This window comes from Phoenix dactylifera, chromosome 8 (assembly GCF_009389715.1).
Source record: "Phoenix dactylifera cultivar Barhee BC4 chromosome 8, palm_55x_up_171113_PBpolish2nd_filt_p, whole genome shotgun sequence".
NCBI classification, from domain to species: domain Eukaryota; kingdom Viridiplantae; phylum Streptophyta; class Magnoliopsida; order Arecales; family Arecaceae; genus Phoenix; species Phoenix dactylifera.
The window spans coordinates 833,906-847,051 of NC_052399.1; the positions used below are offsets into that span (position 1 = coordinate 833,906).

Below are 13,146 nucleotides of genomic sequence, written 5' to 3' on the forward strand. Positions count from 1 at the left end.
TCATGGCGTGAGGTTCCAAGTTTGATCCAAAATGATTGCAATCTCACCGTTGTTCTCACCCAAAAAATAGAAAGGTCAAAGGACAAGTCCAGTTTCAGAGAAAAGGATACCTTTTATGTTTAAAATTATAGATCTTAAATTGGCGCTCCACATCCCTACATCCTTCAGTGATAAATTCATGAGATGAACAAACTCTCCCACGTCGTAGAAACTGAAATCAAGAGCCTTTTTCATTGATAGACAATCCCTCAGCTTCGTGTCCGTCGGTGCAAGAGAGCAGATGAGATCTCAATAGGTGTATATAAACGCTCACAGTATAGGATATCCTCCATCTTTGCGTTCCAATTCATCCAATTTGAACCACTCAAACAGAAAAATTTTGCTTATATCTAAACCTTCAAATGAATGAACGGGTACCAGAAAAAAATTATAGCAAGATAATACTGACTAAAGGAAACAATTTTGTTCTTCCCAACTAATATCTTTTTTTTTTTTTTGCCTTCGGCGGGTTCATCATACAAAGCGTATAGGAATACATCTAATAAAATCAAATACACAAGCTCACGTAGTGCCCGAGGCGGCTCTCCCTCTTTTGACCACACGGTATATCTTGAGTAGTGAGCCGCATAGGCAGCCACCCAGACAGCCGTCCCATTGGCCTCTCTAAAAACATGCTTGGCCTGAAAGGTCATCCCATCCCTCGTCATTATCCCAATGTCCCGGAGCAAGAGGTGGTCCGTGCTTACGCCCTTCAGCCCCCCTGGATCCAACTGATCACCGTGGTTGAATTGCCCTCTAAGACAACCGAACTGGCCTGCAGCACCTACCTCGCATGTTGAATACCTGCCCTGGCAACTAACATCTTTTCTAAACAAATCCATTCATTGGTAAAGACAGTATAAATCAGCACTACTGATACTATCCACCAACTTCCAATGTTACATTCTCAGTAGTTGTAATCTACATTCCTGTATCCTTCAGTGCTAGATTGACAAGGTGAATGAAGTGTCCCATATCATAGTGATCACAATCAATAACCCTCTTAATTGATGATATGCATCCCTGAGAACTTTGTAGTTGTTGTTGAACACTGGATTCCAAAATACGGCGTGATCTCCGCCCTGCATTTATAGCACACCTAGCATGGTCTCCCTGTGTAAGAAAAACGTATTGAAACTTCAAACTAGTCAATCTAAGATCAGCGCAAGACACAAGGAAATATAAATTGTTTGGGCAAATTCTGAAAAAATGTGATTAAATTGAATTCAGAAAAACTGAGTTCCAGGTTTGTTCTCTTATAGTTTTAGAATCAGTATATCAATCAGTATAGTTAGATAAGAAGAAAAAAGAGCAATTTGAGGATATCAATTATTTCTGAATTGAACTGTGGTCTGCAATTGCATAACACTTAGTCAAATCAATATGCTCTGTGTTTCAAATTTAAAATGAGTTTAAGAAAATTGAAAGAATCAATAAGCTATTTTATTATTCAACCACGTATTCCTCTGTTGTAATTGTTCTTGGGTTTTTTCCACTTTTTAACCTCCTTTTCTTGAGTTTAGATTGGGGTCTACTTGTTTGTGTTGTTTGGATGCATTTCCACAAATTTGTAGGAATTGCATCCAAATACAATGATATTTCTTAAATTATATTAGGACACAAATCTCTTCCATGCACTCATGGAAAACAAAATTTGCACCAACAAGATGGCTGATTAAGGATGTGGTACACTCAAACAGCAAATTATATTTAGAAATATGTTTGATATCTTCTTCTGTTGAATTTTCCTGTTTTTTTTTTCTTATTTTATTTCGTTTCATTATTAATGAAATGTAAACCTTAATCAACAACATTTGCTTGTAGTACTACTAACAGTTCTATTGTTCCCATTTCTAATAGTATTATCAAAAATAGGAAGAAAAGAGTATAAGTTACAATGCAGAGAAGCTGCTTGCGATCATCTTTTTGTTCAAAACCCCTTTCAGAGATTATACCTGGAGAAGAAAACATATTGAAGTTTTAAGTCCAATCGAAGAACATTTACCTGATTGTATGAATGCAGATATCAAAGTAGATTTCCAAAATTAACAGTGTCTGAAGTTCATAAGAGGTGGGAAAGATATAAGTTCAGTGGTGAAGTGAGTACTTCTTTTAGTTGGAGCAGTAGATAATAAATGGACAATTCTCATATATGCGAACTCCAGGCATTTGTATACAAGAGCTGCTGCTTCAGGCTTCCCATTCTTCTCACAGGTTACCGCAGAGTACCTATATTTGAGTGCAAATTCAAGTAAATAGATGGATATAACTTAAAAAGTCGTTGAATCGTAAGGATAAAAGCTTGGTTAACCACTTTATCACTTAACCAAAGAGTGGTCACAAGAGGTGTTTCAATTTTGGGAGTCGAAGAGTCATTATTTTTATTCATGATTCAAATCATCAATTGGCTATAAGATGGTGTTGGGGGAAAAATGGACCACCCCACAAATACAATTAAAGCACCTAAATCCGACAGCAGGCCGAGCTGATGCAGTCCGAGCCGAGCTGATGCAGTCCGAGCCGAGCTCATGCAGTCCGAAACGAGCTCATGCAGGCCGAGCTCAGAAGACCGAGCTCATGCAGACCGAGCCGAGCTCATGCAGGCTGAGCTCAAAAGACCGAGCTCATGCAGGCCAAGCTCAGAAGGCTGTCGAGCACAGAAGGCCAAGCACAGAAGGCTGAGCTCACCTCGGAAGGCCGAGCTCGTCGTCCACATACTGCAACCATGCCCTGCAGCAGCCTCACCGCACCATGCTTTACTTGTTGGCCACGCCACAATATATCAACCAGAGATCATACCCTGCTACGACTATCAACGCCTCACCATTCCCAAGAATGGACTGCACTGCGCGCCACAAGCAAGCTCTGGCAGCGCGCCATCTCCTCCCATGATGGGAATGGGCCATCCACGGCAACTCATTACTTCACATGCCCACGTCCAATCGTGACGGTAACCCATTAATTCGCCCAGTCACATCACAAGTAACCCTGCCACTCCTCCTATAAAAGGGGAGCTTCTCTCTCTAAAAGGGAGCTTCTTCCTCCCAAGGGAGGCTTCGGACTTCTACATACAGTCCATCTCCTTCTCCAAAATTAAGTCCCCCTCTGACATAAGCATCGGAGGGCTGACGCCGGAAACCCCGGCCACCGGCTTCTTGCAGGTCCCTCGGAGAACGCAGCCCGCCGATGTACCGCCACCCGCCACTCTCACCGGAACTCCTCCTCCTCGGTCCGCGGTCGCCCCCGGGTCCAATTTCCAGCAACAGATGGCATTTGAATCTTGAGCAGTTCTAGGAGCTCCATTAGTAGGGCTTACACAGCACACGCAAAACTCGATGAGGACATTTGCAGTTTCAAGATTGCACCCAATTTATTCAAATATGCAAAAATTACACAAATATTCTATAGAATAATCGAACCGATATAAAGCATCATAATTTTAAGTGGAAAATATGTTTGCCAAGGTTTGATCTTTTAATTGGCTAATTGTAAAATTGATGGTATGAAATATTGAATATTGTCAATATTGGGGAAAATATATGAGTACTTCGTTCGACAACTTTAGGACATGAAGCTCTTGGAACACCATATCAATATAGATTTAAAGTTACACGATCGACATTGCCAAGTCAAATAAGCTTCTGAACTAAATATTGTAATGTCACAATTCTAGTAAGGTAAACATCATTTATGTCAACTAAATCTAGCCTCTTATCCTTTAATAAAGTACTTAAATATCTTACCTGAAAAGCCTTGCTGCATCTCTATAGTGATGAAACACATTATTGGTATCTCTTGGTCGTTCACCTTGAATGATGCAATCCTCGAGCAAGGATGCACCTTTCAGAAATGTTAGCGCCCCATCGAGATGTATTTTACTGATATCAACTTCCAGGGCCTGCAACATTCATCATCAACCATCACTACAGGGGGAAAAGATCAAACAGGAGAAAAATATTACAAAGCGATAAGCTAAAGAACGAAGATTCTGCAAACCTTTAACCGATCGGCTAAACTTTTTAGACTTCTAGCATCCTCCAGAGTAGCAATAGCCATACAGTAACATTTTGAATCTCCATAACTCTTTTGTACCCACCAAAATCATGGTTAGATAGGACCAAATAAAATACCATTAGTTAGTTTCTGGATTTAACCTCAGCTACTTTGCTATAAAGTATAAATATGTACTTGATGAAAGGAACAATAAAAAGAATCCAAAGGACCTTTAGCTGAGTTTTCAGGTGATGAGCATGTTCCAAAGGATCTGGCGTGTCAACGGGTAAGAATGTGCCATACTCCCCTTGACACATTGGCCCTGAGTAAAGATCAAGGAGTTAGGGGCTAGACATAACCAAGTTAACAAGGATATGATGGTGAAGTATTGAGAAAGGTAACTAGTTTCCTATGGCCATTCTTTTCTGCACCTTCCAGAGAACATAATAATGAATCAGAATAATGAACCAGAAACATTTCAAGATCACCGAAAATCCTCGAATATAAGTGTGCCAATTTTTAAATTTCACTTTGAGTAGGTAGTTCTAATTATCCTGTTATGAGTTAAAAGACACTCGAAAAGGAGGTGTCAGTGTTTAGCCATCTTTTTGGAATAAACTTGGGCCAACTTATTCTGATTGTGGGTAATAAAATTTTCTTTTCTAACCTAGAAGGCCAAGAAATGATGGTAAATAAATTAAGGTGATATGATCAACTACAACAGGGGGCAAATTCATGAAAACAGTATGTGGGTACCAATGTACACAGCAAAATTATGTAAGAACAGACTTCGCAGTGACATATAACAAGGGATCATGGTGCAATTAATTTATCATGCACAAGTTAATTTCCTAGATCATTTGCCTCACTAATCTAATGGATTGGTTAGATCGGCCACAACTAAATCTAATGGATTATGTTTTATCATACATCGAGGAACACCTGGTAATTAATAAATTGATCTCTATCTATTGTTGCCTTACTAATCTAAGTCTCATCAATGGTTAAAAGGAAAATACAGTGAGGATCAATTTAATCAGATGAAGTGATTACTGCAGAAACTGAATTACCTGGATATGCAACTCACAGAAGATCCACCAACGAAAACATCTAGCCAGTAACTATGGAATAATCCAGCAACTTATTGCAGAGGGGAAAAGGAGAATGGTGAGGATACAGCAAACAACATACTGAAGAAAAAGAAACTTATTTTTGGAGAATAATGGTGGATATGCTACCAGCATCAGTCAAACTCAGGACATCTCTGTACGAGTCTTTACCAGCTCAACCAATTGCCACCCTCAATTTCCATCCAAATATTTAGTGTTTAAGATGAAAATTCAGTATCACAACCCAACATGACAGGTACCCTACCAAGCACTTAAATGCAATGCAGGTTTAGATATCTACATGATACCCTTAGAACACAATTAGGAGAATAATGATTGTATGTTCTTTACTGGTAGAGAAGAACCAAATTAATCTGCAAAACAGTATAGAGATTAATACCAAAGGAGCAGAAGTTGCCTCCATCAAAAAAGCTTACGTTCATGGTTCAACCGATATCAACAAGAAAACTATCTTTTGCTTCGACACATGTTCCAAATTTCTGTCAACTAAAGGATAGTGGATAAATCCTCCTGTGATAATGCAATAAACAATCTATTATGTTTTTATGAGAAATATTGTTGGGATGCCACCATTGCTTTTGAGCCCCTGATCTATCCCAGGTAGAAAGGGAAGCCATCGGCTGAAATAAAGCTGGTTAACTAGCAAGCCAATAGTTATCACTGATAATTTATGTGGCTGATTATGGATACACACGAACAACCTTCTTTTTCTTGAATAAATATATCTACAGGCTATATGCTGTTGCAGTATGACAACATATTTTCAGTCCTAATTGGACTGCTGCTTAGTTCTTTAAATGCAAATACCAAAGTTCCAAAAAAGCAAAAGAGCTAAAACAACCAAAGGACTAAACAGAAAGTTCTAAATCTTTTTTTTTTTTTTTAAGATGAAAAGGTCTAAAGCAATCAGGGTGTTTTGTCATGACTAGCACCCTATTTTAACTCTATTGAAGGTGAGCTATATTGATCATATTCCTTGAGCTATGATCTGTGAATTGAGGTTCTGAGATTACAAAGAACGCATCACTAAATAAAACCATCTCCAAGTACTCTAAACCATGCCAAGGTTATTGGCGACGGTCAGATGGGCTATGATCTTCTGTGTGCCAGAGCCGGGTTGATGCTGCCGGAGATCAGATGGGCTATTGGCAACGATCGATCGATCGATGTTTTGGAGGACAGTGGGATGACTGAGCAGCCGATTGGTCATTTGCCGACCATGGTGGATTAGGCTAGGTTGGCTGGATACAGAGTTTGTGATTTGTTGGATCTTGCTGGGGCCGGTAGAGGGAGGGGTTGATCCGGGAGGTTTTTGGAGAGCAGTTGACAGAGTCGGTCCTGGCTCTACTGGTCCATGTCCGGGAGGAGTCTGACAGTGTCAGGATCAAGCGCTACCATTATACCAAAACCCGCAGGTGTTAGTGAAGGCGCAACTTTATTTCCTTAAACTAGCGCAGGGGCCCATAGCGCCACGAGTCGACTCCGACCAAGCCTCGCCCAACTCCGGACTCCGACAGGGCCTCACCAGTGGGTTCAGGGACCCCCTAGTGGTATAACCCACCCTACTCCTCCAGCACATCCACAATGGCAAGCGGCAGGACTGACTCGGCCCTCCAGGCCTCCGCCAACGTTGACTCGGCCCCTCAGGCCTCCGCCAACAATCCCCCCCCCCAACGTGATGCCTGGGTTTCGAACTCGAGACCTATGGCTCTGATACCAATTGTCAGGATCAAGCGCTACCATTATACCAAAACCCGCAGGTGTTAGTGAAGGCGCAACTTTATTTCCTTAAACTAGCGCAGGGGCCCATAGCGCCATGAGTCGACTCCGACCAAGCCTCGCCCAACTCCGGACTCCGACAGGGCCTCGCCAGTGGGTTCAGGGACCCCCTAGTGGTATAACCCACCCTACTCCTCCAGCGCATCCACGTTGCCAGGCGGCAGGACTGACTCGGCCCTCCAGGCCTCCGCCAACGTTGACTCGGCCCCTCAGGCCTCCGCCAACAGACAGGCTAGTGTGGATGCCATTAGGACGGACGCGGGTACGAGCCAGGGATCTTATCACTCTGTTTACTAGGGGCTCAGCTCGGTAGATTGAGGAAGGATGGATTTGGAGGATGCGGGTTCCCCCTCGGATGACGCTCTTTATCTGGAAGGTGGCATGGGGCTGCTTACCGACCAGGAGTTTGCTAGTTCGGTGAGGAGTGCGGATCACCCAGTACTGCGAGGTGTGTGTGGATGTTGAGGAGACCATTGATCATGTCCTTGTGTAGTGCCCCACGGCTCAGGAGATATGGAACAGATCACGGGTTCCCTTGCCCCAGTCGGTTGTGTCGGTTCAGGACCTAATCCATCTGTTGAGAGTGTCTACATGGAGTCCCAGACTCTAGGGGGAGGGGATTGCCAGAGCGTACATGGCTTATCATATTTGGTTGGATAGAAATGCTGGCGTATTCGAGGGTAGGAGGGCGTCTACGAGGATGATAGTGGATAGAGCTACATTGCAGGTGGGGGAGGTTACCGCAGCCATCGAGTTGTTTTCCACTGAGATGGTCAGGAACATCTGGGATACTCTTTCTGCTGTTTCAGCGCCTAGGTTCATCTATGTTTCTTGGGTGCCCCCACCCTTTGGTCATCTCAAAGTGAACTTTGATGCCAGCATGTCGATGGATGGTGTATATGGGGGTGTGGGCTTTGTGATCAGAGATTCTCTTGGCAGGTTGGTAACTGCCGGAGGTCAGCGGACGCTTGGTCTCACTGTTGTAGGGGCAGAGGTCCGAGCGGCATAGGAGGGGTTGTCATATGCGAGGAGGTTTCTTGGTGCCGAGTGGGTGCACCTCGAGGGAGATTCTTCTGTGGTGATTGACTGGATACGAGGTTTGGATAGGTATGGAGATGGTCACCCTCTCATCAGAGAGTCTCGTAGATTGGTTTGGGAGATGGGTGATTTTCAGGTAGCATATGTTTTTCGGGAAGCGAACCGAGCAGCAGACTGGGTTACTTTCTTCGTCACCCAACATTTTGGGGAGTTCCTCTTGACTTCTATAGGAGATATTCCTCATCTCTTGTACTCTTTACTTTATGTTGATCTGGCAGGTTGTACTCACGTTAGAGTTATATAAATTGCCGTTTTCACCAAAAAAAAAAACAATTGATGAGGACAGGCAGAACAACTTAATTACTGAGGAAATATCAACCTTCTTTCCTCACAGATCTGCATGTCATCATCAAAAGAAATGTCAGAAGAATAACAATCATGTTTTTTTTGTTGGGAAAGAACAATTAGCTTAAGTAATTAAATAGTTAAAGAAAATAACCCCAGTGGAGCAGAAGATAAGTAATATCAATTGAAATTCAGTTTCCTGAACAACTTGAGTTTCATGATTACAAGAATATCATCAAGTGATCTTTGTTGTCCATATATTCCTATTTTTGACAAATCATTACAGTTGTGGCAATGCAACAAACAAGCTATCATGTTATCACTGATAATATTGCTGGTTTTATGTATCAGTAACTGCTAAGAATTCTCATAACCTTCTTTGCTTGAATGAGTATATCTGGAGCGCATACGGTGTTTGACATTCTAAACTAGATGACTGCCTAGTTCTTCAAGTAGGAAAATTTTAGAGGTTTAAAAGAGGTAAAACAACCAATTTGGGGGGAAAAAAAGTAAATAAAAGAAACAGTCTCAATCATTCATGTTGTTTTTGAATAGCTATTTTCCTCTCCTGATGACATTAAGATGAATCGAGTGGATTATTCCTAGATTTATGCTCTGTGAGTAAAGCTCCTGATGTTAAGAAAAGAATCATCAGTAAATCAAAATAAACCAAGGACATAATAGATGATTACTTTTCTTATTAACATTTTCTTCCAAAAATAAAGTCAAACACGTTAAGATCGATAGTTACAAAGACTTCTATGAACCATCAATTGATGGTTTTAAAATATGGAATGTGGCATCTTGTCCAGTATCGGCTGACAGAAAAAAATGATAATAAGTGATGAGGACAGGCCATACAACTTACAAAGGATAGCTTAGCATTTCTTTTTAATCTTAAGAACAATGATAAGTATGCCTAACCCCGGAGGTGTCCAGTATTCAAGCCCCAAAAAGCCCTCAAGAGAAGCTCATTTCTTGAAGTATATTTTGAAGCCCATTCCATAAGGCTAAGATTGTAATATTTTCCTTCTGAATTCTCAAAGCATTTGGTATTTATTAGGCTAACTAGTAGTTTAATTAAGTGTTATGGTTGTTTTCTTACATTTAATGTTATAGTTAATAATAGTTCAACTCCTTGTTATTTATAGTCCTTCATGGAAACATGAAAAGACTTTTGGAAATTATTATGTCATTCATATAACATGCAGGGAATTGGAGGCTCGTTCCATTCAATGCATATATATGACTAGCCTTGTAAGGAAGAAAGTAGTGATCGATTTGATATTTTATGAGATTCTAGATTTTGGCTTTGAAGGAATTCTCCTTGTTATCTTTTGCTCCTATCTCCTTGGTGGATTCCTTGTAGGAGAAGTGTTTAGCAAGCTCCACTTATACTACCTCCTTTTCTCTAACTCAACATTTGACCCCCGAAATTTCCTGCATGAAAACCTCTTTGCTGAGGAGAGATAATGCAGGATACATATACATGATATGAGAAGAAGAAAAAGCACAAGCAACAAGCATAGTAGAAGAAAACCTTATGATAATTGTTGATCAAATCAAAATCTCGCTCAAACTAATCCTAGGCCACCTTATATATAAAATTACTAAAATATCGAATTCCTAAATCTCAAAATTTTCAAAATTAGAAATTTAACTCAGTGATAAATATACCTTTGAATAGGGTAATTAACAGGTTGGATCTGATCGAGGCTTGCTTGATCCCTACCTGGTCCAATTTCTTATATGAGTCTTGATATTGGACCCGAACCTAATCTAGTAGATGATCGGAACAAGTCGGGTCGAGTCTATGCAAAATATTTTAGACACAATATATTGTTCGGATCAGGTCGGGGTCATGTATGATCTAGATCCAACCCAAATATTCGGATCTAGTTTGATCCAGTTCAAATCCAAGTCTATATTTGCTAAATAATAATTTTGCTCTTACTTCTGAATCAATATTTTCCTAGAAAATGCAATCTATTTAAAGAGTTTGATAACCTCCACAACTAGCCTTTGTCAATATAGTAAAATTAGTTTGAGTGTTTCTCTCTCAATAGAGAAAAAGAATAAATGATTTGGACTACTTTTTTCGAGTCAATTCTGGTTGAGTCGGGTTAAGTAACTAATAGAAGCTCCAAAATAGAACACTATAGCGTATGGATCATATCGGGCCAGGTCAGGTCAAATTTTATAAAACCCAGACCCCACCTAAAATGTAGAATAGATCTAATATTTGAACTCGACCTGGCTCCATGGGTCTTCAAAAATGAGTTGGGTCAGGTCTCAACATGTCAAGTTGGGTCAGAACATAGGTCAACACGACCCATGTGCATCCTTACCTATGAAATTCTAAGGCATTTTGATTATACTTGGCCTACTATATTAAGAAAGAAAATTTTCTAAAATTGAAAGTTTCCATTTTCAGGCTCCTATTGACCTCCACAATTATGGAACCCTTCGATAAAATCCAAAAGTGTTTGTCAATTAGTAAGAACATCAATTTTTGAAGGCCAATTCTCAAATGAAGCCATGCGGATTCCAACAAATGGATGGAATGTTATGCATGTTTTAGTGAAAGCCATGCAGAATCACGTTCTTGGCCATGAATGTTGCTAGCTCTTGCATTTTTTTCGCTTGATCAAGATTCTACATGAAGTCTTTAGCTAACATATAGTGTCAAGGGAGACACCACTTGGCTAAGGTAGGTCATGTTGATCTTTTATATGGATAGATGTCATGAATGAGCTAAAGGAAGGCTCGGTGCATGAAGCTCCCACTGTTATGGGAATTGGTGATGGTCATATATATGTACCCAAACTTACCTACATATGCAGAATAGCTGTTTCTATATTTTAAACTTTGAACCTCTGGATCATAATGGAGTAATCTTACCATTATGCCAAAGCTCACTCTCTAAAAAGAAAATACAGTACATGCACTAGAAAGCAATGTAAGAGGTTCCATACTTAGCACTTGAATGAAACTTAAGCTTTGGGATCTACATGACACTCTTGAAAACACAATGAGAAGAATAACAGTCATGTTTTCTCTATGGAAGAGAAACCAGATTAATTCACAAAACAATTACAGACAGAAATCGCTGTAAAGCAGAAGATGAGTAATATCAGATAAAATTCAGCTCCATTGAGGACTATATGTCTAACGTCCATAGTCGGATCGATATGATCTAGCAACATTTTTACCTTGCCGGTAATCTTGAATTTCAATCATGTAAGTCGTTGTGGATAAATCATATCTTCGCAATGCAGTAAACCAGCTATCATGTTATCATCAACAGTATGGCTGTTTCCCCATGCCAATAAATGCTAAGGACACTCATGAACACCTTCTTTGATTCGATGAGTATTTCAATTTGACAATATATTTTCTTTCCAAATGGATTGCTGCTTAGTTCTTTGAATCGGCAAATTCGGACCTTCTTTTCCATTTTCTTTGGGAAAATAACGGTGGCAACACAGCAAATTCAGATGCTCAAACGAGGTCAAACAACCAAGAATGAAGGAAAGATCTCTCAATCACGAGGGAGGTTTTTCTTTTAAATATATTAAGATAAACTACACTGATTATTCCTTGAGTTATGATCTGTGACTCGAGCTCATGGAGTTACAGAGAACATATCACCAAACACAACTATCATCAGTAAATCATTAAAAATCATCAAGATCACAAAAGATGATTATTTTTTTTTTAACCCACTATCATCATCTTCTTCCTACTAAAATAATCTCGATATAGAAAGAAGAGGAGATTTAAAGACCATAAAAACCATACAGAAAGGAAGAATGCAGCTATATAAAAGCAAACAATGCGCATAGACCATGCCTTAATGGATAATTCAACCCCAAAAGTATTCCCATATGTAGTGTGAGCCAGAGAATACAAATTAAGAGAAATCTTTTTTTTTCGGCTCACCGTTCATTGCACCGGAATGATCGTCATGGAAGGGTTTCCTAAGGCAACCGAGGGCATCTTCAAACCTCTTATCCTGCAAAGGTCAAGAGATCATCAAAAAAGTTAAACAAGAAATAGGCTTCAATCAAAAAAATGGAGCTCTAGAAATCAACATACACGATTTTTCTCTGAGAAGTATATCAAAACACGTACGAAAGAAACACTTACTATGTGCGGGAAATCCAAATCTAGATGAACAACCCCTGACAACGAACGCTTATGTCCGAATCCATTTCCAAATCCGCCACCTGCATTTGAGACCATCGATCTATTCTAATTCTTTGACTAAAATAAACTAAGTATTCCTTTTGCTTCTCCTTTGATCTATTCGGATGGTTTGGAGAAAGAAATGGGAAAGGAAGTATTAAATGCGAGTGTTAGAGAGAGAACATCCTTGCTCATGCTTTCCTCACTCTGAGAGTGCTTTAGCTGGAAACTTTTCCTGGGCACAAAGCCACAAACCCTCCGCTCTTCACACCCAGTGGTGGCGTGTTTTTGGAAGCTTACGTAGTTAACTCACGTAAAGACAACAAGGCATTAACAAAAGCAAGTTTGCATTTTAAGTTTGGCCGTTTGAGAGTTTGAACCTGTCGGGTTCTTGGTGCCGGATGGTATCCGGTGCAGGCTATGGAATTTTATTCTCCATCTTTTCTGTTTTTTTTTTCTTTCGTACATGGTTTATGTTAAAAGAAAAGGATAAGGAAGATTTGGAAATTTTATAGTGCATGGTGTTGGTTGGTACCGATGTCAGCATTGGGCATTGTGCATTGTGCTAAGTTTCCACTCTCAGGACCATGCGGCATTTTGCGTAGCTCATAGCGCATCTATTTTCTAACAAAAG

General features: G+C 40.2%; 1 protein-coding gene across 1 annotated transcript; it reads right to left on the reverse strand.

The window, feature by feature from the left end:
• Positions 1–3,646: 3,646 nt before the first annotated feature.
• LOC120111450 lies at positions 3,647–4,349 on the reverse strand. The gene is made up of 4 exons (XM_039128494.1): positions 4,263–4,349; positions 4,036–4,122; positions 3,783–3,937; positions 3,647–3,680 (listed from the first exon to the last, which is right to left on the reverse strand). The coding sequence occupies exons 1-4, from the start codon at positions 4,347–4,349 to the stop codon at positions 3,647–3,649; spliced, it is 363 nt and encodes a 120-aa protein (XP_038984422.1).
• Positions 4,350–13,146: the final 8,797 nt, after the last annotated feature.